The sequence below is a fragment of the Pseudopodoces humilis genome, chromosome 32, assembly GCF_049639895.1.
Source record: "Pseudopodoces humilis isolate 2021_Gansu_Grassland_sample_001 chromosome 32, ASM4963989v1, whole genome shotgun sequence".
NCBI lineage: Eukaryota > Metazoa > Chordata > Aves > Passeriformes > Paridae > Pseudopodoces > Pseudopodoces humilis.
In genome coordinates this window covers 1,100,956-1,124,631 of record NC_142231.1, presented here as the reverse complement: position 1 = coordinate 1,124,631, position 23,676 = coordinate 1,100,956, and the positions used below count along the sequence as shown (strand labels likewise).

The window sequence follows — 23,676 nt, the reverse complement described above, 5'->3', positions numbered from 1 at the left end:
GCAAGTCCCGTGGCAACTTATCAGGGGCTGAATCCTGAGCACAGCAGGTGCTCAGGGGAACAGCCAGAGCCTCCAGGCACAGCCTTGGTGCCACAGCCTGAGAGTGACACCAAGCTCAGCCAGGAGGGGACAGGGGGTCTTTATTCAGGACAAACCCATCATGAGCAGGGGACAGAGGGTCAGACGTACATGCAGTTACAAATTCAGGGACTTCGGTGTGGCCTTGGCTGCAGCCGATTCTGGATCCCACCGTGTGCCATTGGATCCCACTCTGCTCTTGGCTGCCTGCTGCATCCCCACCTTAGGCTTTCCCAACAGATTTGGGGTAGAACAGGCTGAACAAGGCATCGCTGAGGGCTGAGGGCAGGTAGCTGATGGGGAGGTAGAGCAGCTTGGCGTCCCAGCCGGCGGAGTAGCGGTAGCGGGGATGGAGGCTGGTCAGAGCGTGCTCCATGCAGTTGGTGACCAGCGACAGGTCGGTGTTGTAGGTCTTCTCCAGCACCTTGAGCGTTGACACAACTGCAGAGGCAGAAAATGCCACTGAGACCCTGGAGCTGAGCAGAGCCAAGTGGCTCCATGGGATTTTGGAGCACCGGGAACCCCCATGGGAGCCTCGTGGCCCTGGGGATGTGCCCTGTGTCAGGAGAGAAAGAGGATCACTCAGCCTTTGAGGGAGGTACTTACGCCTCCTCAAGTAATTCTCCCCGTAACTCGCTTTGATTTCCTCTGGAAGCTTATTCCAGATGGAATGAAAATTCTTCTCCAGGTTGTCAGTGTTGGTGATCATTGTTTTGAAGTAGCCCGGCTCGATCACACAGACCTTCACCCCGAACTTGTTCATCTCAAGCCTGGAAGGGATTCAATCCTTTGGAACATGGGAGCAGCACCAGAGCAGCACCACATCTCCCATGGGATGCAGCCTCGTGCCAGAAGCGTGGGAAGGAGCCTGACCACGCCAGTGAACTCTGAGCCAGCCTGGCACATGGCTGAGACAGTGTGTCAGTAAACATCTGCCACATCTGGATGGGCTGGGAACAAAGCAAAGCTTGGGATAGAGGGGCCACATCCTGCAGGGTCTTGGGCAGGGGCAATGTCCACAGGGGAGGCTCCATGCCAGTAAAGGAGCTGTTCACACCTCAGCAGCAGATAGGAGTTTAACCTGTGCTCAGTTACGTGAGGATGGGAGTTGACAACTGTGCCAAACAAAGTCCAGAAAAACAAATTGGGAAATCAGGATGGAATTTGTTGTGTCAGACTTACCTGAGGCTGTCAGAGAAAGCCTCCACGCCGTACTTGGAGATGCAGTACCCACCACCAAAGAAGGACACACGGCCCATCACGCTGGCCACGTTGACCACGCGGCCCCGCGCCCGCCGCAGCAGCGGCAGGAGGCTCAGTGTCACCTCCACGACCCCGATCAAGTTGACATCCAGCACTTTGACAAAGTCCTGCTTGGTCAGCCACTCGTTTGGGCCGGTGGGGATGGCGATCCCTGCGTTGTTCACCAGCCCCCAGAGCCCTGGAGAGGGGATGGCATGAGCTGGGGCTGTCCCAGGGCCCTGCACCACCTCGCCTGTGCAGGCACAGGTGGGCGAGGTGGAAGCATGACCGGTGGGGTGACAACAGGGTGACAACAGTGCGGCCGCCCCGTCCTACCTTGATCACCCACACGCTCCCGGACCCAGGCGGTGACATCGGCGATGCTCTTGCTGGAGGTGACATCCAGCAGGACGGTCTGGAGCCGGTCGGAGGTGGCCGCCCGCAGCTGCGCGGCCCCGCTGTCGGTCAGGCAGGCGGCCAGCACCCGCAGCCCGCGCGCGTCCAGCTGCCGTGCCAGCAGGTTCCCGAAGCCGCTGTCACATCCTGTGATCAGCACGTGCTTCTCCGAGAGCCGCGGCACCATCTGCCGCTCCCGGTGCCATCGCCGCAGCAGGAACAGCCCCAGCAGCACCGCCACCGCGTACAGCCACATCCTCGGCAGCGGCTCCGGGATGGGGACTGGGGAGCGACCAGGAGCGGCTTGTCCCGACCTTGGTCTTGTCAGCCGGCCTCTGTTAATAATTGATTACCGGACTCCGGGGCAACGATCGCGGAGATGCCGCTGGGCCTCCCGGCACTACCGGGATGCGGGATCGGCTCCGCCCCGTCCTCTTAAGGGGCTCGTCCCGGTGCTGCCGCCTGGAGCCCGCCGGGCTGCGGGCAGTGCCCCGGGATGTGTCCCGAGGCTTCGCTCCCGCCGCTCTTGCGGAGAAGAGTTAACGGGAGCGGGGCAGCGCCCGGGAGTTCCCGCACGGCTGCGCTTGCCCTCCCGGGGAGCCACGGGACCCCGGGACCACCCCGGAGCCCGGAACATCCCCGAGCCCCCCCCGCCCCACGAGGCTGCCCCGGGACTCTCCCAGATGCTGGGACCACCCCGGAACCCGGCATCTCCCCGGACCTCAGCAGCCCAGGGTCTACCGGACCCCGGGACAACCAGGACCGCGCGCCCGGAGACCCACCCGGACCCCGGGACAATTCCTGACAGCCCCTTCTGGGACCCCCTTGGACCCCGGGACACCCCCTGGACACCCGTGCCCCCGGACCTCTCCGGATCTCGGGACACCCCCGGACACCGGGACATCCCGGGACCTCAGAGCTCCCGGACCCACCCGCCCCGGGACACTGCGGGACCCCGAAATCCCCCCAGCCTCAGCGCCCCGGCTCCCACCCGCCTCGGGACCCCCTCGGGCCCCCGCCCATCCCCGGACCTCAGCACCCCGCCACCCTCCCGCATCCGGGGACCTCCCCGGTCCCGGGACCCCTCGGACCTCCGCGCTCCAGGACCACCCCACGACCCCCGACCCGGGACCTTGCGGACCCCGGGGCATCCTCTCCCCTCCTTCCCGGGACCGCTGCGGTGCTTCGCTCTCCTCCCACTCCCCCCGAGCGGCGCATCCCCGCCCCCCGGTGCCCCCCGTGCCCCGGGGCTCGGGGCCGGACTACATCTCCCGGCGGCCCCCCGGCCGCCCCCGCCCCTTCCCGCCGCCTCCCGCCGCTCCGCTCCCGCCATGGCGCGGTTCGAGCCGGCGCCGCTGCCCGAGCTGCTCCCGGTCTTCTACCGGCGGCTCTTCCCGCACGGCCCCTACGGCCGCTGGCTCAGCTACGGCGGCGGTGAGCGGGGAACCGGTACCGGGCGGGAGGGTTCCGCCGGGGACCGTGATACCGGATGGTGGCATCGATACCGAACTGGGGCACCGATACCGGGCCGGGGGTGTAGCCAGGGACACCATCGGGGACAACGATACCGGGCCGGGAGAACCGTCCGGGTCACGATACTGGAGGAGACGCACCGATAGTGGCTGGGGGAGCCGTCGGGGGTGGCGATACCGAGCGGTGGGCATCGATACCGGGCGGGGGGCATCGATACCGGGCGGGGGGCATCGATACCGGGCGGGAACACCGCGATCCCGTGTCCCGGAGCACGTTGGGGTACCGGGGCCGGCGGTGGGTGGATGCTCTGACCGGGACACCGGGAGGAGCAGGAAGCGGAGCCTGGGGGTGACTGTAATGGGGGGATTTAGGGGGATTAGGCATTGATCTCCCCGCATTCCCCGACCCTCCCGCGTCCCTGCAGTGGTGAAGAACTACTTCCAGCTGCGGGAATTCTCCTTCACCCTGCGGGATGATGTGTACCTGCGGTTCCAGTCCTTCGGCAGCCCCCAGGAGCTGGAGCGGGAGCTGCAGAAGATCAACCCCTACAAGATCGACATCGGGGCCGTCTATTCCCACCGGGTGAGTCCCGGCCACCGTGACCGGGGGTCCGCAGGGGTTCCTGGCCACGCTGAGCCCATCCCATCCCTCGTGCAGCCCAACCAGCACAACACGGTGCACCTGGGAGCCTTCCAGCCGCAGGAGAAGGAGCTGGTCTTTGACATCGACATGACAGATTATGATGACGTCCGGACATGCTGCAGGTTCCCGGGGGGGCTCTGGGCTGGGAGGGAGGTTTGGGGATGTGGAGTGTCCACCTGACCCCCCTCACTCTGCCCCCAGCTCGGCCGATATCTGCTCCAAGTGCTGGACGCTGATGACCATCGCCGTCCGCATCATTGACCGCGCGCTCGTGGGTGAGGGGCTCGCGAGACACGCTCGGCCCCGCGGCGATGCCGGACAGGCAGATTTGTGGCACCATCAGCTTTGGGTGGTCGCCACAGCCTGTCCCCATATGGCCCCTGTGCCCCCCAAAACCCATCTGTGCCCCCCGCAGAGGACCTGGGCGTGCGGCACCGCCTGTGGGTGTACTCGGGCCGGAGGGGTGTGCACTGCTGGGTGTGCGACGATGCAGTGAGGAAATGGTCCCCGGCACTGCGGGCGGCTGCTGTGGAGTACCTGAGCCTGGTGAAGGTGGGTGCAAAGCGGGCCAGGAACCCCCTGCCCACCCCTGACCCTGTGGAAAAGTGGGTTTACGGAGCTTTGGGCACTCCTGAGCCTGGAGGAGGTGGGTTTAGGGGGCCAAGCACATCCTCACCCTGATAAAAGCGGTTTTGTGGGGATCTGGGCACCCTGTAGCACTGGTGAGGGTGGGTTTGTGGGGGTTTGGGCACTCCTGACCCTGGAGTAGATCGGTTTAAGGGGCTTTGGGCACTCCCTCACCCTGATAAAAGTGGGTTTGTGGGGGTCTGGGCACCCTGTGACACTGGTGAGGGTGGGTTTGTGGGGGTCTGGGCACTCCTGACCCTGATGAGAGTGGGTTTGTAGACGTCTGGGCACTCCCTGCCCCTGGAGTAGATCGGTTTAAGGGGCTTTGGGCACCCCCTCACCCTGATAAAAGTGGGTTTGTGGGGGTCTGGGCACCCTGTGACACTGCTGAGGGTGGGATTATGGGGGTCTGAGCATTCCCTCACCCTGGTGAGGGTGGGTTTGTGGGGCTTTGGGTACTCCTCACCCTGGAGTAGGTGGGTTTGTGGGGGTCTGGGCACTCCTGACCCTGGACTAGGTGGGTTTAAGGGGCTTTGGGCACTCCCACACCCTGATAAAAGTGGTTTTGTGGGGGTCTGGGCACCTTGTGACAGTGCTGAGGGTGGGTTTATGGGCCTTTGGGCACCCTCAACACCCTGATAAAGGTGGGTTTATGGGACTTTGGGCATTCCTCACCCTGGAGTAGGTGGGTTTTTGGGGGTCTGGGCACTCCTCACCCTGGAGTAGGTGGGTTTAGGGCACCAAGCACCCCCTCCCCACCCCCCCAGACTGACCACCACTATCCCCCAGGGCGGTGCGGACACCGTGAAGAAGGTGAACCTCTCCCACCCCATCCACCCCTTCATCAGGTGGGTGAGGACCCTTGTGCCCATCCCCGTGGGCACCGGCGGGCGCTGAGCCCACCCTGCTCCCCGCAGGCGCTCGGTTGGCGTGGTGGAGAAATACTTCGAGGAGTACGCGCTGCTGGGGCAGGACATCCTGGGCAGCCCCGAGAAATGGAACAAGGTGCTGGCGCTCATCCCGGAGGATATCCTTCCTTCCCGGAGCTGGGGAGGGAGGGAGGGCACGCAAGGGGTTAAAATGGGGTGAAAATATGGGGTTAAATGGGGTTAAACATGGGGTTAAAATTAAAATATGGGGTTAAAACATGGGGTTAAATGGGGTTAAACATGGGGTTAAATGGGGTTAAAACATGGGGTTAAAATTAAAATATGGGGTTAAAATGGTGTTAAAACATGGGGTTAAACATGGGGTTAAATGGGGTTAAAACATGGGGTTAAATGGGGTTAAACATGGGGTTAAATGGTGTTAAAACATGGGGTTAAATGGGGTTAAAACATGGGGTTAAATGGGGTTAAAACATGGGGTTAAAATGGGGTTAAACATGGGGTTAAATGGGGTTAAAACATGTGGTTAAAATTAAAATATGGGGTTAAAATGGTGTTAAAACATGGGGTTAAACATGGGGTTAAATGGGGTTAAAACATGGGGTTAAAATTAATATATGGGGTTAAACATGGGGTTAAATGGGGTTAAAAATGGGATTAAAATTAAAATATGGGGTTAAAATGGGGTTAAAACATGGGGTTAAATGGGGTTAAAACATGGGGTTAAATGGGGTTAAAACATGGGGTTAAAATTAAAATATGGGGTTAAACGGGGTTAAATGGGGTTAAAACATGGGATTAAAATTAAAATATGGGGTTAAAATGGGGTTAAACATGGGGTTAAAATTAAAATATGGGGTTAAAATGGGGTTAAACATGGGGTTAAATGGTGTTAAAACATGGGGTTAAATGGGGTTAAACATGGGGTTAAAATTAAAATACAGGGTTAAAATGGGGTTAAAACATGGGGTTAAACATGGGGTTAAATGGGGTTAAAACATGGGGTTAAATGGGGTTAAAACATGGGGTTAAAATTAAAATATGGGGTTAAAATGGGGTTAAACATGGGGTTAAATGGTGTTAAAACATGGGGTTAAATGGGGTTAAAACATGGGGTTAAAATTAAAATATGGGGTTAAACGGGGTTAAATGGGGTTAAAACATGGGATTAAAATTAAAATATGGGGTTAAAATGGGGTTAAACATGGGGTTAAAATTAAAATATGGGGTTAAAATGGGGTTAAACATGGGGTTAAATGGTGTTAAAACATGGGGTTAAATGGGGTTAAACATGGGGTTAAAATTAAAATACAGGGTTAAAATGGGGTTAAAACATGGGGTTAAACATGGGGTTAAATGGGGTTAAAACATGGGGTTAAATGGGGTTAAAACATGGGGTTAAAATTAAAATATGGGGTTAAAATGGGGTTAAACATGGGGTTAAATGGGGTTAAAACATGGGGTTAAAATTAAAATGGTGTTAAAACATGGGGTTAAACATGGGGTTAAATGGGGTTAAAACATGGGGCTAAAATTAAAATATGGGGTTAAAATGGGGTTAAACATGGGGTTAAATGGTGTTAAAACATGGGGTTAAATGGGGTTAAACATGGGGTTAAAATTAAAATACAGGGTTAAAATGGGGTTAAAACATGGGGTTAAAATTAAAATATGGGGTTAAAATGGGGTTAAATGGGGTTAAAACATGGGATTAAAATTAAAATATGGGGTTAAAATGGGGTTAAACATGGGGTTAAATGGGGTTAAACATGGGGTTAAATGGGGTTAAAACATGGGATTAAAATTAAAATATGGGGTTAAATGGGGTTAAAACATGGGGTTAAAATGGGGTTAAACATGGGGTTAAATGGGGTTAAACATGGGGTTAAATGGGGTTAAAACATGGGGCTAAAATTAAAATATGGGGTTAAAATGGGGTTAAACATGGGGTTAAATGGTGTTAAAACATGGGGTTAAATGGGGTTAAACATGGGGTTAAAATTAAAATACAGGGTTAAAATGGGGTTAAAACATGGGGTTAAAATGGGGTTAAACATGGGGTTAAATGGGGTTAAAACATGTGGTTAAAATTAAAATACGGGGTTAAAATGGTGTTAAAACATGGGGTTAAACATGGGGTTAAATGGGGTTAAAACATGGGGCTAAAATTAAAATATGGGGTTAAACATGGGGTTAAATGGGGTTAAAAATGGGATTAAAATTAAAATATGGGGTTAAAATGGGGTTAAAACATGGGGTTAAACATGGGGTTAAAATTAAAATATGGAGTTAAAATGGTGTTAAAACATGGGGTTAAACATGGGGTTAAAATTAAAATACGGAGTTAAAATGGGGTTAAAACATGGGGTTAAACATGGGGTTAAATGGGGTTAAACATGGGATTAAAATTAAAATATGGGGTTAAAATGGGGTTAAACATGGGGTTAAATGGGGTTAAAATTAAAACATGGGGTTAAAACATGGGGTTAAACCAAGGTTAAAACATGGGGTTAAAATTAAAACATGGAATTAAAAATAAAACGGGGTTAAAATTAAAATACGGGGTTAAAATGGGGTTAAAACATGGGGTCACTGGGGTCCTGAGGTGTAAATGAGGTCCTGGAAAAGTAAAGAGGCTTGTCAGCATAAATGGGGTCCTGGAAGGGTAAATGGGGTCCTGGAAAGGGTAAATGGGGTCCTGGAAAGGGTAAATGGTGTCCTGGAAGGGTAAATGGGGTCCTGGAAAGGGTAAATGGTGTCCTGGAAGTGTAAATGGGGTCCTGGAAAGGGTAAATGCACTCCTAGAAGGGTAAATGGGGTCCTGGAAGAGTAAATGGGATCTTGGAAAGGGTAAATGGGGTCCTGGAAGGGTAAATGGGGTCCTGGAAAAGGTAAATGCACTCCTAGAAGGGTAAATGGGGTCCTGGAAGTGTAAATGGGATCCTGGAAGGGTAAATGGGATCTTGGAAAGGGTAAATGGGATCTTGGAAGGGTAAATGGGATCCTGGAAAGGGTAAATGGGGTCCTGGAAGTGTAAATGGAATCCTGGAAAGATAAATGCACTCCTAGAAGGGTAAATGGGGTCCTGAAAGTGTAAATGGGATCCTAGAAGGGTAAATGGGATCTTGGAAGTGTAAATGGGATCCTGGAAAGGATAAATGGGGTCCTGGAACAATAAAACACGGGGAAGAGTCCGGGATGAGCCTTGACCCTCCCCAGCACAGCACCGGGAGCCGCTGCAGGCCGAGTTCCCCAAGAAGAAGGACTCTGTGCAGCGCTGGGAGCTGCTGCGGGCCCGGCTGGAGCGGCTGCGGGGCGGCCGGGCCGCGGCCCTGGGGCCCAGCTACGCCGACTGGGAGGTGATGCTGCAATTCTGCTTCCCCCGCCTCGACATCAACGTCAGCAAAGGCCTCGGCCACCTCCTCAAGAGCCCCTTCAGCGTCCACCCCAAAACAGGTGAGTGTGGGGTGGGTGCCTGGAGAGGCTCTTGGAATAAAGTAGGGATTTGTTAAAAAAGGCCGTCAGAGGATGCACCTTGGGCAGTGCAAGAGTGAGCCCGGAGTTTTCACACTTGGATAAGTTTTGGTTTCCAAATTCAAAATTCCATTTGCATACTGGGGTGCAATTGCAGCTCCAGGTTTTGGAGTCCCGTTCTCCCAGTTTGCTCTCCTCAATTCCATTTTTTGGGGCTGAAAGTGCAGCGGTGCCCTTGGCTCTGGGGCTGGAAAAGGATTGGTGTGTCTGAGCTGTGAGGGGAATTCGCTGACACTCTGTGGGAAGCTGAGTTATGCACCAATGCAGGCAGAATCTGGAAAATGTGAAAGCCAAATCTGAGGGAAAAATCTGGAAAATATAAAAGCCAAAACAGGGCATAATCTGGAAAATATAAAAGCCAAATCTGAGGGCAGAATCTGGAAAATGTGAAAGGCAAAACTGAGGGCAAAATCCAGAAAATATGAAAGCCAAACTGAGGGCAGAATCTGAAAAATAAAAAAAACAAAACTGAGGGCAAAATCCAGAAAATATAAAAGCGAAAACTGAGGGCAGAATCTGGAAAATGTGAAAGGCAAAACTGAGGGCAGAATCTGGGAAATGTGAAAGGCGAAACTGAGGGCAAAATCTGGAAAATATAAAAGCCAAAACAGGGCAGAATCTGGAAAATGAAAGGCAAAACTGAGGGCAAAATCCGGAAAATATGAAAGCCAAAACTGAGGGCAGAATCTGGAAAACGTGAAAGTCAAAACTTAGGGTAAAATCTGGAAAATGTGAAAGGCAAAACTGAGGGCAGAATCTGGAAAATATAAAAGCCAAAACTGAGGGCAAAATCTGAAAAATATGAAAGGCAAAACTGAGGGCAAAATCTGGAAAATATGAAAGCCAAAACTGAGGGCAGAATCTGGAAAATGTGAAAGGCAAAACTGAGGGCAAAATCTGGAAAATATAAAAGCCAAAACAGGGCAGAATCTGGAAAATATAAAAGCCAAAACTGAGGGCAAAATCTGAAAAATGTGAAAGGCAAAACTGAGGGCAGAATCTGGAAAATGAAAGGCAAAACTGAGGGCAGAATCTGGAAAATGAAAGGCAAAACTGAGGGCAGAATCTGGAAAATATAAAAGCCAGAAGTGAGGGCAGAATCTGGAAAATACAAAAGCCAGAAGTGAGGGCCCAGGCTGGGCAGTGACCCCGCTCTGTCGCAGGCCGCATTTCGGTGCCGCTGGACCTGCAGAAACTGGACCAGTTTGACCCGTTTGCCGTCCCCACCATCACGTACGTGAGCTGGCAGCACCGGGGGGGGGGTCCTGGTGGTGCCAGAGCCCCCCCAGCACATCCCGTTTGTCCGGCAGATCCCTGTGCCAGGAGCTGGACACGGCCGGCAGCGACGGGGAGCAGGAGGAGGTCGGGGAGAAGGAGCCGAAACGGCGAGCGAGGGGTGAGAGGGGCAGGGGTTTGAGGGTCAGGGATGGGGTTTGGGGTCAGGGATGGGGTTTGAGGTAAAGGGATGGGGTTTGAGGGTCAAAGGGGATGGGGTTTGAGGGTCAGGGATGGGGTTTGAGGGTAAATGGATGGGGTTTGGGGTAAAAGGGGATGGGGTTTGGGGTAAATGGATGGGGTTTGGGGTCAGGGATGGGTTTGGGGTAAAGGGATGGGGTTTGAGGGTCAGGGATGGGGTTTGGGGTCAGGGATGGGGTTTGGGGTAAAGGGATGGGGTTTGAGGGTCAGGAATGGGGTTTGGGGTCAGGGATGGGGTTTGGGGTAAATGGATGGGGTTTGGGGTCAGGGAATGGGGTTTGGGGTAAAGGGATGGGGTTTGGGGTAAAAGGGGATGGGGTTTGGGGTAAATGGATGGGGTTTGGGGTCAGGGATGGGGTTTGGGGTAAAGGGATGGGGTTTGGGGTAAAAGGGGATGGGGTTTGGGGTAAAGGGATGGGGTTTGGGGTCAGGGATGGGGTGTGGGGTCAGGGATGGGGTTTGGGTTAAAGGGTTGGGGTTTGGGGTAAAGGGATGGGGTTTGGGGTCAGGAATGGGGTTTGGGGTAAAGGGATGGGGTTTGGGGTAAAAGGGGATGGGTTTTGAGGTAAAGGGAGGGGGTTTGAGGGTCAGGGATGGGGTTTGAGGGTCAGGGATGGGGTTTGAGGGTCAGGGATGGGGTTTGGGGTCAGGGATGGGGTTTGGGGTCAGGGATGGGGTTTGGGGTCAGGGATGGGGTTTGGGGTCAGGGATGGGGTTTGAGGGTCAGGGATGGGGTTTGAGGGTCAGGGATGGGGTTTGGGGTCAGGGATGGGGTTTGGGGTAAAAGGGGATGGGGTTTGGGGTAAATGGATGGGGTTTGGGGTAAAGGGATGGGGTTTGGGGTCAGGGATGGGGTTTGAGGGTCAGGGATGGGGTTTGGGGTAAAAGGATGGGATTAGGGGTAAAAGGATGGGGTTTGGGATAAAGGGATGGGGTTTGGGGTCAGGGATGGGGTTTGGGGTAAAGGGATGGGGTTTGAGGGTCAGGGATGGGGTCTGGGGTAAAGGGATGGGGTTTGGGGTCAGGAATGGGGTTTGGGGTCAGGGATGTGGTCTGGGGTAAAGGGATGGGGTTTGAGGGTCAGGGATGGGGTTTGGGGTCAGGGATGGGGTTTGGGGTCAGGGATGGGGTTTGAGGGTCAGGGATGGGATTAGGGGTAAAAGGATGGGGTTTGGGATAAAGGGATGGGGTTCAGGGGATCAGGGATGGGGTTTGAGGGTCAGGAATGGGGTTTGGGGTAAAGGGATGGGATTAGGGGTAAAAGGATGGGGTTTGGGATAAAGGGATGGGGTTCAGGGGATCAGGGATGGGGTTTGGGGTCAGGGATGGGGTTCAGGGGATCAGGGATGGGGTTTGGGGTCAGGGATGGGGTTCAGGGGATCAGGGATGGGGTTTGAGGGTCAGGGATGGGGTTTGGGATCAAGGGATGGGTTTGGGGTTTGGGGCCAGGGTTTGGGGTTCAAGGCTGTGGTTTTGGGGTTTAGGGTTTGGGTTTGGGGGGTTAGGATCAGGGTTTGGGGTGTCAGGGTTGGGGTCTGGAGCTCAGGGTTGGAGTTTTGGGGTCCCCAGCACCCACTCCTGCTCCTGCCCACTCCCCAAATCCTCCAGACTATAGGAAGACAAGCCTGGCCCCTTACGTGAGGGTCTTCGAGCAGTTTGTGGAGGGGATGGAAAGCGCCCGGCGGGGAGAGCGGATCCGTCAGAGCGGTGAGTACCCCCAAAAAGGACCCCAAGTGGGGCCTTCTGGCTCTGAGAACGGATTTAGGGGTCTCCTGTTGGATTTGAGGGTCTTTCATTGAATTTTGGGGGTCTGGCCCGTTGGATTTGGGATCTGTCCTTTTGGATTTGGGGGTCTTCCATTGAATTTGGGGTTGGATTTGGGGGTCTCCCATTGGATTTGGGGTCTGTCCCACTGGATCTGGGACCACGAGGGTTGGTGACAGAGAGGGGACACAAGGAAGAAGCTGAGTGATGGCTGTTGCTGTGACAGCTTTCCTTTGTCTGGAAAAAACTTCCCATTTCTCCTCTTTGCAGATCTGCAAGGAGATTTCTGAGGCCTTGTCGCTGAGGGATCCACTGCCAGTGTCACGTCTTGTCATTGTCACCTCTGCTGGCCATGGGGGTCCCGGTGCCTCGGAGCAGCCAAACCTCACGGCCTCCCTGCCCCTTCCCCAGTTTTTGTACCTTTTGTACTGTTTTCTACGCAAAGACCATTAAATGTTTCTGGTCACCCGTGTGCTGTGACCGGGATGGGCTGAGGGGGGTGAGGGTCCCCTCCCTGTGGGGAGGAGCTGGGGAAAGGGGTCCTTGCTCTGTGGTGTGGGGCCACTGCCCTGGACCCCTGCCCTGACCCCCTAACCCTGCCTGGACCCCTGCCCTGACCCCCTCACCCTGCCTGGCCCCCCTAATTCTGGCTGGCCCCCTGCCCTGACCCCCTCACCCTGCCTGGACCCCCTGACCCTGCCTGGACCCCTGCCCTGACCCCCTCACCCTGCCTGGACCCCTGCCCTGACCCCCTAACCCTGCCCTGACCCCCTGACCCTGCCTGGACCCCTGCCCTGACCCCCTAACCCTGCCTGGACCCCTGCCCTGGCCCCCTAACCCTGCCTGGACCCCTGCCCTGGCCCCCTAACCCTGCCTGGACCCCCTGCCCTGACCCCCTGACCCTGCCTGGACCCCTGCCCTGACCCCCTCACCCTGCCTGGACCCCCTAACCCTGCCTGGACCCCCTGCCCTGACCCCCTAACCCTGCCTGGACCCCTGCCCTGACCCCCTGACCCTGCCTGGACCCCCTGACCCTGCCCTGACCCCCTAACCCTGCCTGGACCCCTGCCTTCAGAGATCCTGCCAGAACCAGGAACCCCTGCCCCACCTGCTGAAACCGGTCCCCACATTCCCAGCACCTCACCCCTCACCCGGAGGGCTCCTCGCCACGTTCCCACGGGGGTCCCACCCCACCCCGGGGGATCCCAACGCCCACCCGGGGGGCTCCCCGCACCCGCGGTGGGGCCCGAACAGAGCCCGGAACGCCGGAGCGCGGCCGTGGGGGCCGGGCCGGGCCGTGTTGCCGGGTACTCCCCCTGCCCCGGAAGTCCCGCGCTCCCGGAAGTCGCGCTGCCCTCTCGGTCTCTTTCCGCCGCCATCTTGGACCCCGCTCCCCGCACAGTGAGTCCCGCGCCACCATCCGCCGCCATCCGCCGCCATCAGCCGCTTAGGGCGCCGCTCGCCGCTAGCGGGACGAGCGGGTGGCCGGGAGGACCCGGTTGAGGCCATCGATGGGGTCGTGGGCGCGCCGGGCAGGGCAGAGGGGGCGGCTCCGCGCACCGGTGGGGGGTGGGGGGGGAGGAGGTGGCCTAGGCCCAGGACCGGGACCGGCACCGGGCTCGGGCTCGGGCTCTGTCTCTGCCGTTTGGTCGAGTTGTCTTGGTAGATTTTCCCGGGCTTGGGAGGCGCGCGGTGTCCGAGCGGGGTGGGAAGGACGAGTTAGCGGTGGTCGCCCCCGGGCTGTCCCGGAGCCCCGGCGAGCCCGGGCCTGTCGGTTTGTCCATTCCCGTAGAAATGCCCGGCGAAGCCACAGAAACCGTCCCGGCCACGGAGCAGGAGCTGCCGCAGCCGCAGGCGGAGACAGGTGAGGCCGAGGGGGTTTTGGGGGTGATTCCCGGGATCCTCCCGCCTGCCGGGATCTGCGGGAGGGAGCGGGCGGCTGCCGCTATCCGGGGAGGGTGGGCCGGGGCTCTCCCGGTGGCGGCGGGGGCTGTGTGACCCCGGCTCGAGTCTTGTCACCTCCTCCGCCGTGGTTTTGGGGTGTCCGTGTCCTCGTGCTGTGGCCAAAACAAACCGGGCCGGTTGTGTGGTTTCCCACCCGAAACACGCGGATTATCCCGCAGGGAACGTGACCGGAGTCACGGGAGTGGGGACCCCTCGTGTCCCCAAGTCCCGGGGATGGCTCGGAGCCTGCTTTGGGTGGTCCCCGGTTACGGGGGGCAGTGGGAGGGAAGCGGCTGTGGCCAGGCCGGGCTGTTGGATTTGGGGGCCCGTCCCATTGGATTTGGGGGATTTTCCTGCTGGATTCGGCGGTTTCCCGTTGGAATTTGGGTCTGCTCCATGACTGGGTGTTGTTACCCCATCTGAGGGGGCCGTTCAGGGCACGAGGGTGACCGGGGCTCTCCTGTTGGATTTGGGGGTCTCCCCAGTTGGAGTTGGGGGTCTTGCCGTGGATTTGGTGATTTGCCGTTGTTTTTGAGGGCCTCCTCCACTGGATTTCAGTGTCTGCCCCGTTGGATTTGGGGGTCTCTCACTGAATTTTGTGGGTCTGCCCTGTTGGATTTGATGTCTGTCCTTTTGGATTTGAGGGTCTTTCATTGAATTTTGGGGGTCTTCCCTGTTGGATTTGGGGGTCTTCCCTGTTGGATTTGGGGGTCTGCCATTGGATTTGGGCACTGTCCCATTGGGGGACCATGAGGGTTGGTGACAAGGGACACAAGGAGGAAGCTGAGTGATGGCTGTTGCTGTGACAGCTGCACCGATGATTCCCAGGGAGCTGCTGAGCTCCTTATCCCTCCCGGCGTAGCTGGAATTCCTGTTTGGGGCCTCCCCCCTCCCTGGAATGGCTCTTCTGTCCCTCTCAACTGACAACTCCCAAAATTGGGCTGTGCTCAAGTCTCTGATGGTGTCCTGGGATTCCTCAGGCAACTCCTTGGATTTTCATCTTGTTCCATGGAGGTCAGCTGGTCCCTGGAAAAACCCTGGAGATGGGACTGGTGCATGCTGATCCAGAGGGGCTCTCAGCAGGCTCTGCCACCCAGGTGCTTTGAGCATCTGTTAAAAATCCTGTGGTTTTAGGGAATATTTTGTCTTGGTGATGTTTAAGAAGGGACCAAGGAGAAAGGTGGGGCTGTGGGGAGAAGCAACGAGCAGGAATGATTGTGTTTATCAGGAATGTGCTCAAGCAGTGCCAGTGGAGCTGGCGAAGGAACAGGGAGAACAGGCAGGGATAAAGGATTGTTCTGGAGAGGGTGGCTCTGAACAGCCTGTTCTGTGACGGGCCCAGCACAGCCCTTGGCAGGACTTGTTGCTCCTTTTGGAGGCACCAGGACATTCCCTGGGGCAGGAAGTGTCCTGGCACCCGCTGGCACTGATGTCCAGCTCCAGGCCTCCCACAGTCCCATGGTTTGGGGTAAAACAGGGCAGTAGAAGCATCTTCCAGGACCCCATTCCTGGAGCAGGGATGTCATTCCCTGAATTCCATGCACATGTCATGTTGGGTGGCAGGACACAACTGTGACCCTGATCCCACAGCACATGGCAGGGACAGGATCCATGGAATGGGGCTGGCTTTGAGCTCCCGGTGCTGTGCCAGGACACGCTGCCGAAGGGCGGCACCATGGCTGGGCCGGCTCTGCTCTCCCAGCCGGCAGCACCGGTTGGACCAGCACTGCCCTCCCCAGCTCTCGTGGGCTCTTCCCTCGGTGGTGCCCTTGGATCTCCAGTGGGTGCTGGGAATTTCGTTGGGAATGTCAGGGCTCTCTCCAGACTCTCAGCTCTGGCTCAGGAGCTGGGAGCTCAGCCCTGTCATGGCCTCTTCTCTAAAGATTGCTGGCTGGCATTGGGAATCTCGTTGGGAATGTCAGGGCTCTCTCCAGACTCTCAGCTCTGGCTCAGGGGCTGGGAGCTCAGCCCTGTCATGGCCTGTTGCCTGAGCGGTGCCCTTGGATCGCCAGCTGGCGTTGGGAATGGCCAGGCTCTCTCCAGGCTGCCTTGGACCTGGCTGGGGAGCTGGAAATCAGCAGGACTTGCCTTAATAAACTGTTGTTCTCCCCGTTCAGCTCCAGCTGCCCCCGTTCCTGCTCCCACCCCTGCTCCAGGTACTCGGGACCCTCCTGTAACCCCTCGTGTGCCGCATTAACCAGCGTGTGCCATTATGGGGGTTGCAGTTCCATTAACCCTAACAGCTTCCAAGGAACTGGGGGGCCTGGCCCCACCACCCCCAGGTCGTTGTGCCCTCAGGGCTCCTGCCTATGTCACCCATGGCTTGAGGGAGGGGGCTCCCAGGTAACTCCAGGAGTAATTCCACGGATTATATTTGACTTTCCTTTCCTCTAATCAGGTGGGTCTTTGTTCCCCCATGCTCCCAGCAGCTCTGGGGCTCCACAGAGGTTGTGACAGCCCCTTTGGTAGGGCAGAGCCAGTGCCAGAGCTGGATCTTTGCATCCCTGGCCTGATGGAGCTTGCTGGTGGTTCAGGGAGTGCCTCCTGCCATTCCAAGGCTTTTGGGAAAATCGGTGCTGTGTTCGAGAAGGGGATGAACGTCCTGCTCCGTGCTGACCCTGGCAGGCCAGGCAGTGCCTGCTGGGCCAGAAGCCAGGCACAGAGGCCAGAGGAAGGCCAGGGCTGGCCACCTGCCCCCTCCCTGTCTTTCCTTTTCTCCCTCCCTCCTCTCATGGCTCACTCTGTTTCTCTCCTTCAGCTGTTCTTCATGCTGCTCATTCCCCACCTCTGACTCCATCTCCATCCACCCAGGCTCTCCCAGCGCAGCCTCCCAGCGCTGCCACGGCTCTGCCGGGCCCCCCTGGCCCCGTGTCCCCCCCTGTGGTCCCGGCTGCAGCCATCCCCGTGTTCTCTGTGCCTCCCCAGCCCCCTGCCCCGGCTCTGCTAGGCCCAGTCACCACTGCCCCTCCTGCAGCTCCGCAGGCCCCGGTGGGTTTTGCAGCCCCAGGATCTCCAGGGCCTGTCCCGGTTAGCCCGGCTTCTCCAGGATTCCCAGCTCCGGTGTCACCTGGCCTGGCTGCTGCTTCTGCTGCAGTGACAGTGGCCCCTCTTGCCCCTGCAGTGAGCCCCAGTTCTCTCCCAGCTGCTCTCGCCTCTCCCATGAAAACTGTTCCCGCTGCTGCCTCTGTGGGAGCTGCACCTCTGGCCCCACTCCCTACCCCTGGAGCAGCCCCAGCTCCTCTCCTGCCTCCCCCATCCCGTCCCCTTCTGGCATCTCCCCCACCAGTGTCTCCCACTTTGCTGCCTGCTCCCACTGTGGCAGTGTGTCCCCAGAGTCCGGGATCACCCGCACTTCCCACAGTCCCGGTGTCTCCTGGAATTCCTGCTTCCACCCCGCTGGCTTCTGTTCCAGCCTCTCCCCGAGCTCCAGCTCCAGCCCTGGTTGGTGCCATCTCTCCCCCTGTCTTCCTGGCTGCCCCCAAAGCTCCCTTGTCACCCCCTATCCCTCTGCTGCCAGCTGGGGTGTCCCCTGGGCATCCTGCAACTGCCCCACCAGGCCCAGCCCCTGGTGCCCCAGTCTCACCACTGGTCCCAGTTGCTCCTTCTGTTGCCAGGGCCTGTCCCGTGGGCCCTGCCCCGGTGGTCCCATCTGTGGGACACCCAGTCCCTCCCTCGGTAGCCAGGACCCCTCCTGGGAGCCCGGCCCCTCGGGCTGCACCTGTGGCTGCAGCGGCTCCGGTGGTTCCTGCCCTGTCCACACCTGCACTGGGAGCTGCCAGCTCTGTCCCAGGGCCTCTCACGAGCCCCGTGTTCCCAGCAGCAGCTCCTGTGTCTGCTGTCCCCTCTGCCAGCTGTCCCCCTGTCACACTGGCCATCCCTCCTGTGGCCAAACCAGCTCTTGGGAGCCCGGTCACTGCCCCAGCTGTCCCCTCTCCTGTCACACCGGCCATGGCAGCTCCAGCCACCTCTCCTGTGGCCAAACCAGCTCCTGGGAGCCTGGTCACGGCCCCAGCTGTCCCCTCTGTCCCTGTCACACCGGCCATGGCAGCTCCAGCCACCTCTCCTGTGGCCAAACCAGCTCCTGGGAGCCTGGTCACGGCCCCAGCTGTCCCCTCTGTCCCTGTCACATCAGCCATGGCAGCTCCAGCCATCCCTCGTGTGGCCAAACCAGCTCCTGGGAGCCTGGTCACGGCCCCAGCTGTCCCCTCTGTCCCTGTCACATCAGCCATGGCAGCTCCAGCCATCCCTCCTGTGGCCAAACCAGCTCCTGGGAGCCCGGTCACTGCCCCAGCTGCCCCCTCTGTCCCTGTCACATCAGCCATGGCAGCTCCTGCCACCTCTCCTGTGGCCAAACCAGCTCCTGGGAGCCCGGTCACTGCCCCAGCTGCCCCCTCTGTCCCTGTCACATCAGCCATGGCAGCTCCTGCCACCTCTCCTGTGGCCAAACCAGCTCCTGGGAGCCCGGTCACTGCCCCAGCTGTCCCCTCTCCTGTCACATCAGCCATGGCAGCTCCAGCCACCTCTCCTGTGGCCAAACCAGCTCCTGGGAGCCCGGTCACTGCCCCCTTTCCTCCTGTCACACCGGCCACGGCAGCTCCACCCTCTCCAGCTGCCCCTCCCTCAGCCAAAGATGATCCCAAGGGCTCTGTTGCTGCCACTCCAGTTCTCCCCACCGCAGCTCCAGCCACCCCACCTGCAGCCAAAACTGCTCCCAAGAGCCCTGTTGCTGCTCCCTTGTCCCCTGCCACCGCAACTCCTGCAGCTCCAGCTGCGCCACCAGCAGCCAAAACACCCCCAAAGAGCCCTGTCAAAGCCACCCCAACTCCAGCCACCCCCACTGAGGACAAGGCACCCCCAAAGAGCCCTGTCAAAGCCACCCCAACTCCAGCCACCCCCACTGAGGACAAGGCACCCCCAAAGAGCCCTGTCAAAGCCACCCCAACTCCAGCCACCCCCACTGAGGCCAAAGCACCCCCAAAGAGCCCTGTCAAAGCCACCCCAGCTCCAGCCACCCCCACTGAGGACAAGGCACCCCCAAAGAGCCCTGTCAAAGCCACCCCAACTCCATCTACCCCCACTGAGGCCAAGGCACCCCCAAAGAGCCCTGTCAAAGGCACCCCAACTCCAGCTTCTCCTGGAGCAGCCAAAAAGTCTCCCAAGGGCAGCCCCATCACTTCCCCATCTGCTCCTGTGGCTCCAGCACCTTCAGCTGCCCCTGCTGAGGTCAAAGCACCCCCAGAAAGCCCTGTCACAGCCACCCCACCTCCAGCAGCCAAAACACCCCCAAAGAGCCCTGGCAAAGCCACCCCAACCCCTGCAGCTGAGGCCAAAACACCCCCAAAGAGCCCTGGCAAAGCCACCCCAGCTCCAGCAGCCCCTGCAGAGGCCAAAACACCTCTGGTTCCTGCCCAAGTGCCTTCCAAGGACCCTGTTACAGCCACCCCATCTCCTAGTGCCCCCCCAGCAGCCAAAACACCCCCAAAAAGCCCTGTCAAAGGCACCCCAGCTGCCCCTTCTGCAGCCAAAGGACCCTCAAAAAGTCCTGCTGAGGCCAAGGCACCCCCAAAGAGCCCTGTCAAAGCCACCCCAGCTCCATCTACCCCCACTGAGGCCAAGGCACCCCCAAAGAGCCCTGTCAAAGCCACCCCAGCTCCATCTACCCCCACTGAGGCCAAGGCACCCCCAAAGAGCCCTGTCAAAGCCACCCCAGCTCCATCTACCCCCACTGAGGCCAAGGCACCCCCAAAGAGCCCTGTCAAAGCCACCCCAACTCCAGCCACCCCCACTGAGGACAAGGCACCCCCAAAGAGCCCTGTCAAAGCCACTCCCCCTCCAGGCACCCCCACTGCAGCCAAAGGACCCTCAAAAAGCCCTGCTGAGGCCAAGGCACCTCCAAAGAGCCCTGTCAAGGCCACTGCAGCTCCTGCAGCTCCAGCCACAGCTTCTGCTCCAGCCACGGTTGTTTCTGGTGTCCCTCCAAAGCCCCCAACCCCAGCAAAAGCAGACACTGGCCATCCCGGCTCTGCCCCTGCCAAGAAGCAGCAGCCCCCCACCAGTAACAAGGTGGCCAAGCCGGCCGCTTGCCCACCCCAGCCCAAAGCTCCCTCGAAGGCCCCGCTCAGCGCTGACGATGAGGACCTGCCGCCTCTGCTCCCCCCCGAGCCGCCCGTGCTGCTGGAGCTCTCTCCACCCGCGGGGGTCCCGGCCCCCCTGGCGCCGCAGCCCATCCTCAAGAATGACAAGGGTATTTGCGGCCGCGGTTTGCCGTGTGCATGGAGTGTCACTGGCTGCCCACGGGATACTAACCCCGCCCGGGGCCCCGGCGTGTGGGGATAGACCGAGCCGAGCAGCCGGTGAGCCGGGGCGCAGGGAGGGACGGGGCTCGGCACGGTCCCGGCGGTCACTAACGCGTGTCCTCGGGCACGGAGCACGGTGTGGTTTGTTTGTGGCATGGGCACTGCGAGCTGAGCTGGCTTCACACGGAGGAGCTGCCACGTGCCTGTCCCTGCTGTGTGTGGTGTCCACGTGGTGTCCCCGTGTCGCAAGGGGGGACGTGGGCAGTGCTGGTGACAAACTGGGCTGTCCCCACGCTCTGCCTGAAGTGTTGGGAACCCCAGGAACACCCTGACACCTGCAGAGAGCTTTGTCAGGGCTCCTGTGTGCCGTGGGCATGGAGGCCCTTCCCAGAGCAGGAAGAGGGACTGAATCCAGGTAATGGCTGCACGGGAGCATCACGGTCACCTCCAGGTGACCTCCGGCCTCCAAGGTTGGGGACACCTGGCTCTCCTTCAGTAACTGGTGTGGTCGGTGCTGTGGGTCACGAGTGGTGGTGACGCTACAGCTGGTGGCCCTCTGGGCACCCAGAGGTGCTGTTCCCTGAGGGGGGTTCAGGGTTATCCCAGATCATCCCTGAAGTGAAGCCATGGTTGTGCAGCAGCCCTGGGGGCTTGGTGAGTGGGGTCTCCATGCCGTGTGTTTGAGGGGAGTCAAGATGGGCCCTGACACACTGGGCTTCTGCCACCTCAGCACCCTGGGAGTGACACCCACCTCCTCCTCGAGCTGGTGCCACAGGCTGGAGCTGGCTCGGGATTCATTCCAGAGCCTCTGGGCACTTGCGGGGCTCTGGCACCTGGCTCCCAACACAGTGAGAGGCTGAGGACCCACTCCTGCCACCCTGCTGATGTCACTTGGGGTGCAGTGAGAGCTCCTGATGGCATTCAGAGTGCAGGGAATGCTCCATCCACCACCTAACTGGGTTGACTGGTGGCTGCACTGGGAGCCAGCAACAAAGGCTGTGTCCCCTTGATCTACCGGAGGTGGGAAGAGTGAGGGGTGTGTGTCTCTGCAGGGTCTGGCACAGAGTCCGACAGCGATGAATCCGTACCAGAGCTCGAAGAGCAGGACTCCACACAGGCCACGACACAGCAGGCACAGGTAGGGCAGGTGGCACACGCCATCCGTGGTGGATCAGAGTCCCTGAGGTGTCACTCCAGGATTGTCACGGATCCCTCTGGTTTTCCTTCCCTGCAGCTCGCGGCAGCAGCCGAAATAGATGAAGAACCCGTCAGCAAAGCAAAACAGAGCCGGAGCGAGAAGAAAGCTCGGAAGGTGAGGCTTCTCCTGTCCCTGGTGAACAGCCCCAGGGTTCAGAGTGACACTGGGGATCTCACCAGTCCTGGGATTGGAGTGTTCCCTCCAGCTGACAGCCCGGGAGTGCTGCTCCGTGGCAGTAGATGCACATTTCCATTTGTATCCATGCAGCAAATGTTGGATCTGGGACTCTGGAGAGAGGAGTGGGCACGTCTGGGCTGGTTCCAGAGCTGCTCTTCCCTCGCTGACCTTTCCCTCATGTTTTTCAGGCAATGTCCAAGCTGGGCCTTCGCCAGGTGACGGGAGTCACCAGAGTCACCATCCGGAAATCCAAGAACATCCTCTTTGTCATCACAAAGCCAGACGTATACAAGAGCCCGGCGTCAGACACCTACATCGTCTTCGGCGAGGCCAAGGTGAGCCCACCCTGGAGCCAGCAGGACGCCGTGCCAGGGCTCCTTCCTGTCACCTGTGCGCTGTGTGGCTCCTGCCAGGGAATGTGCTGGCACTGCCCAGGACAGGCCTCATTGCTCCTTTCCTTCCCTCCTGCAGATCGAAGACCTGTCCCAGCAGGCTCAGCTGGCGGCCGCCGAAAAGTTCAAAGTGCAAGGAGAACCTGTTTCCAACATCCAGGAAAACACACAGACCCCCACCGTGCAGGAGGAGAGCGAGGAAGAGGAGGTAACGCCTTCCCCGGCCTGTCTGTGGGGTTTGGGTTAATCCATGGATTCCTCTCCTTCATCCGTGTTTCTGCTGTGGTGGTAAAGGGAGAGCACAGGGTTCTGCCCTGGGGGTGTTTACAGTGCATGCTGGCCTCCTGGCTCCCAATCCAGACAACCCCAGCCCGTGCCAGGCCTGGAACTGGCACCAATCCTGGGCTGTTTTTCCTTCAGGTTGACGAAACCGGCGTGGAGGTGAAAGACATCGAGCTGGTGATGTCCCAGGCAAACGTGTCGCGAGCAAAGGCCGTGCGAGCCCTCAAGAACAACAGTAACGACATTGTAAACGCGATAATGGTGAGTGTTGGGGGGCAGCAGCTTTGGGGGGTCCCTGGGGGAAGCTGCCGGCTCCGGGCTGGCTCCTGACTCCCGTTCTCCCCACAGGAGCTGACGATGTAGCCGCCGGAGGGAGGAGCCTTTTTTGGTGTTTCAGAGAAGAGTAAAATACAACTAAATTTAAAATTTGTACTATTTCTATCGGTTAATAAAAGTTGTGGCTTATTGTTGGTGAAACCGCTGCTCTGTGGTGCTTTGCTGCCTGCCCTTCCCTGGGAGTTGTGGCCCCAGGGTGGAGCCTTCCTCCCGGGAAGATCCTGGCGCCGATATCCCGTCCTGGAACATCACCTGCCCGTTCCCTCCTTTCCTTCCTGTCCCAGAGCCTGGCTGGACACGAGCCCGGGTCAGCTCAGTCAGCTGCAGGGTCACCCCTTCATCCCCTCAGGGCTCCCTTCAGGGAGGGCTCCTCACTTCCATGCAGCAGGCAGGAATGGGGAATCATGGATGAGGGAAAAGCTGTGGACTCCAGTAAAGTCTTTGGGACAGGTGAAGTCCTCAGGTTCAACCCTGGCTGCTGGCCGGGCCCACAGGGTGGTGGGAAGATGGGCTGTATCCAGGTGGTGACCGTGTGAGGGACAGCCCTTTATCCGTGATCTGGGTGGGGGGATCGAGGGTGCCCTGGTTTGTGGATAACACCAGCTTGGGTGGGATATTGATCTGCTGGAAGGCAGGAAGCTCCACAGAGCCATCTGGACAGGACAGATCCCATGGAACACTCCAGGTTGGGGGAAGAGGGGCTGGAAAGCTGAAAAAGGCCCTGGGGGTGCTGGTGCCAGCGGCTGGACACGAGCCCAGGTGTGCCCAGGATGGCACCTGGGCTGTCCCAGCCATGGGGACAGGGATTGTCCCCCTGTGCTGGCACTGCTGGGGCTCCTCCAGCGCTGGGTGCAGCTCTGGGCTCTCAGGGCCACAGAGACATTGAGGGGCTGGAGATGGGAATGGAGCTGGGGAAGGGCTGGAGCAGCAGG

General features: G+C 58.6%; 3 protein-coding genes across 4 annotated transcripts; 2 read left to right on the top strand and 1 right to left on the bottom strand.

Moving 5' to 3' along the window:
- Positions 1-123: 123 nt before the first annotated feature.
- LOC102100504 (retinol dehydrogenase 16-like) lies at positions 124-2,123 on the bottom strand. Its single transcript, XM_005531964.3, has 4 exons — positions 1,657-2,123; positions 1,261-1,519; positions 685-848; positions 124-519 (listed from the first exon to the last, which is right to left on the bottom strand). Exons 1-4 carry the CDS (start codon positions 1,970-1,972, stop codon positions 302-304), a joined length of 957 nt encoding a protein of 318 aa, XP_005532021.2. The 5' UTR covers positions 1,973-2,123; the 3' UTR covers positions 124-301.
- A 910-nt stretch (positions 2,124-3,033) lies between these two features.
- PRIM1 (DNA primase subunit 1) lies at positions 3,034-12,585 on the top strand. The gene is made up of 12 exons (XM_088068800.1): positions 3,034-3,150; positions 3,614-3,771; positions 3,847-3,953; positions 4,033-4,106; positions 4,247-4,383; positions 5,248-5,306; positions 5,376-5,486; positions 8,569-8,801; positions 10,043-10,112; positions 10,190-10,275; positions 11,964-12,062; positions 12,390-12,585. The coding sequence occupies exons 1-12, from the start codon at positions 3,048-3,050 to the stop codon at positions 12,407-12,409; spliced, it is 1,257 nt and encodes a 418-aa protein (XP_087924926.1). The 5' UTR covers positions 3,034-3,047; the 3' UTR covers positions 12,410-12,585.
- Positions 12,586-13,446: 861 nt separating this feature from the next.
- On the top strand, positions 13,447-22,885 carry NACA (nascent polypeptide associated complex subunit alpha). Of its 2 annotated transcripts, XM_088068766.1 has the most exons (9): positions 13,447-13,520; positions 13,912-13,983; positions 16,822-20,307; positions 21,412-21,497; positions 21,594-21,671; positions 21,923-22,069; positions 22,206-22,334; positions 22,547-22,669; positions 22,757-22,885. In XM_088068766.1, exons 2-9 carry the CDS (start codon positions 13,914-13,916, stop codon positions 22,769-22,771), a joined length of 4,134 nt encoding a protein of 1,377 aa, XP_087924892.1. In that variant the 5' UTR covers positions 13,447-13,520; positions 13,912-13,913; the 3' UTR covers positions 22,772-22,885. The 2 variants fall into 2 exon arrangements, with proteins under 2 accessions (XP_087924892.1, XP_005532020.1); XM_005531963.3 differs by lacking the exon at positions 16,822-20,307.
- Positions 22,886-23,676: the final 791 nt, after the last annotated feature.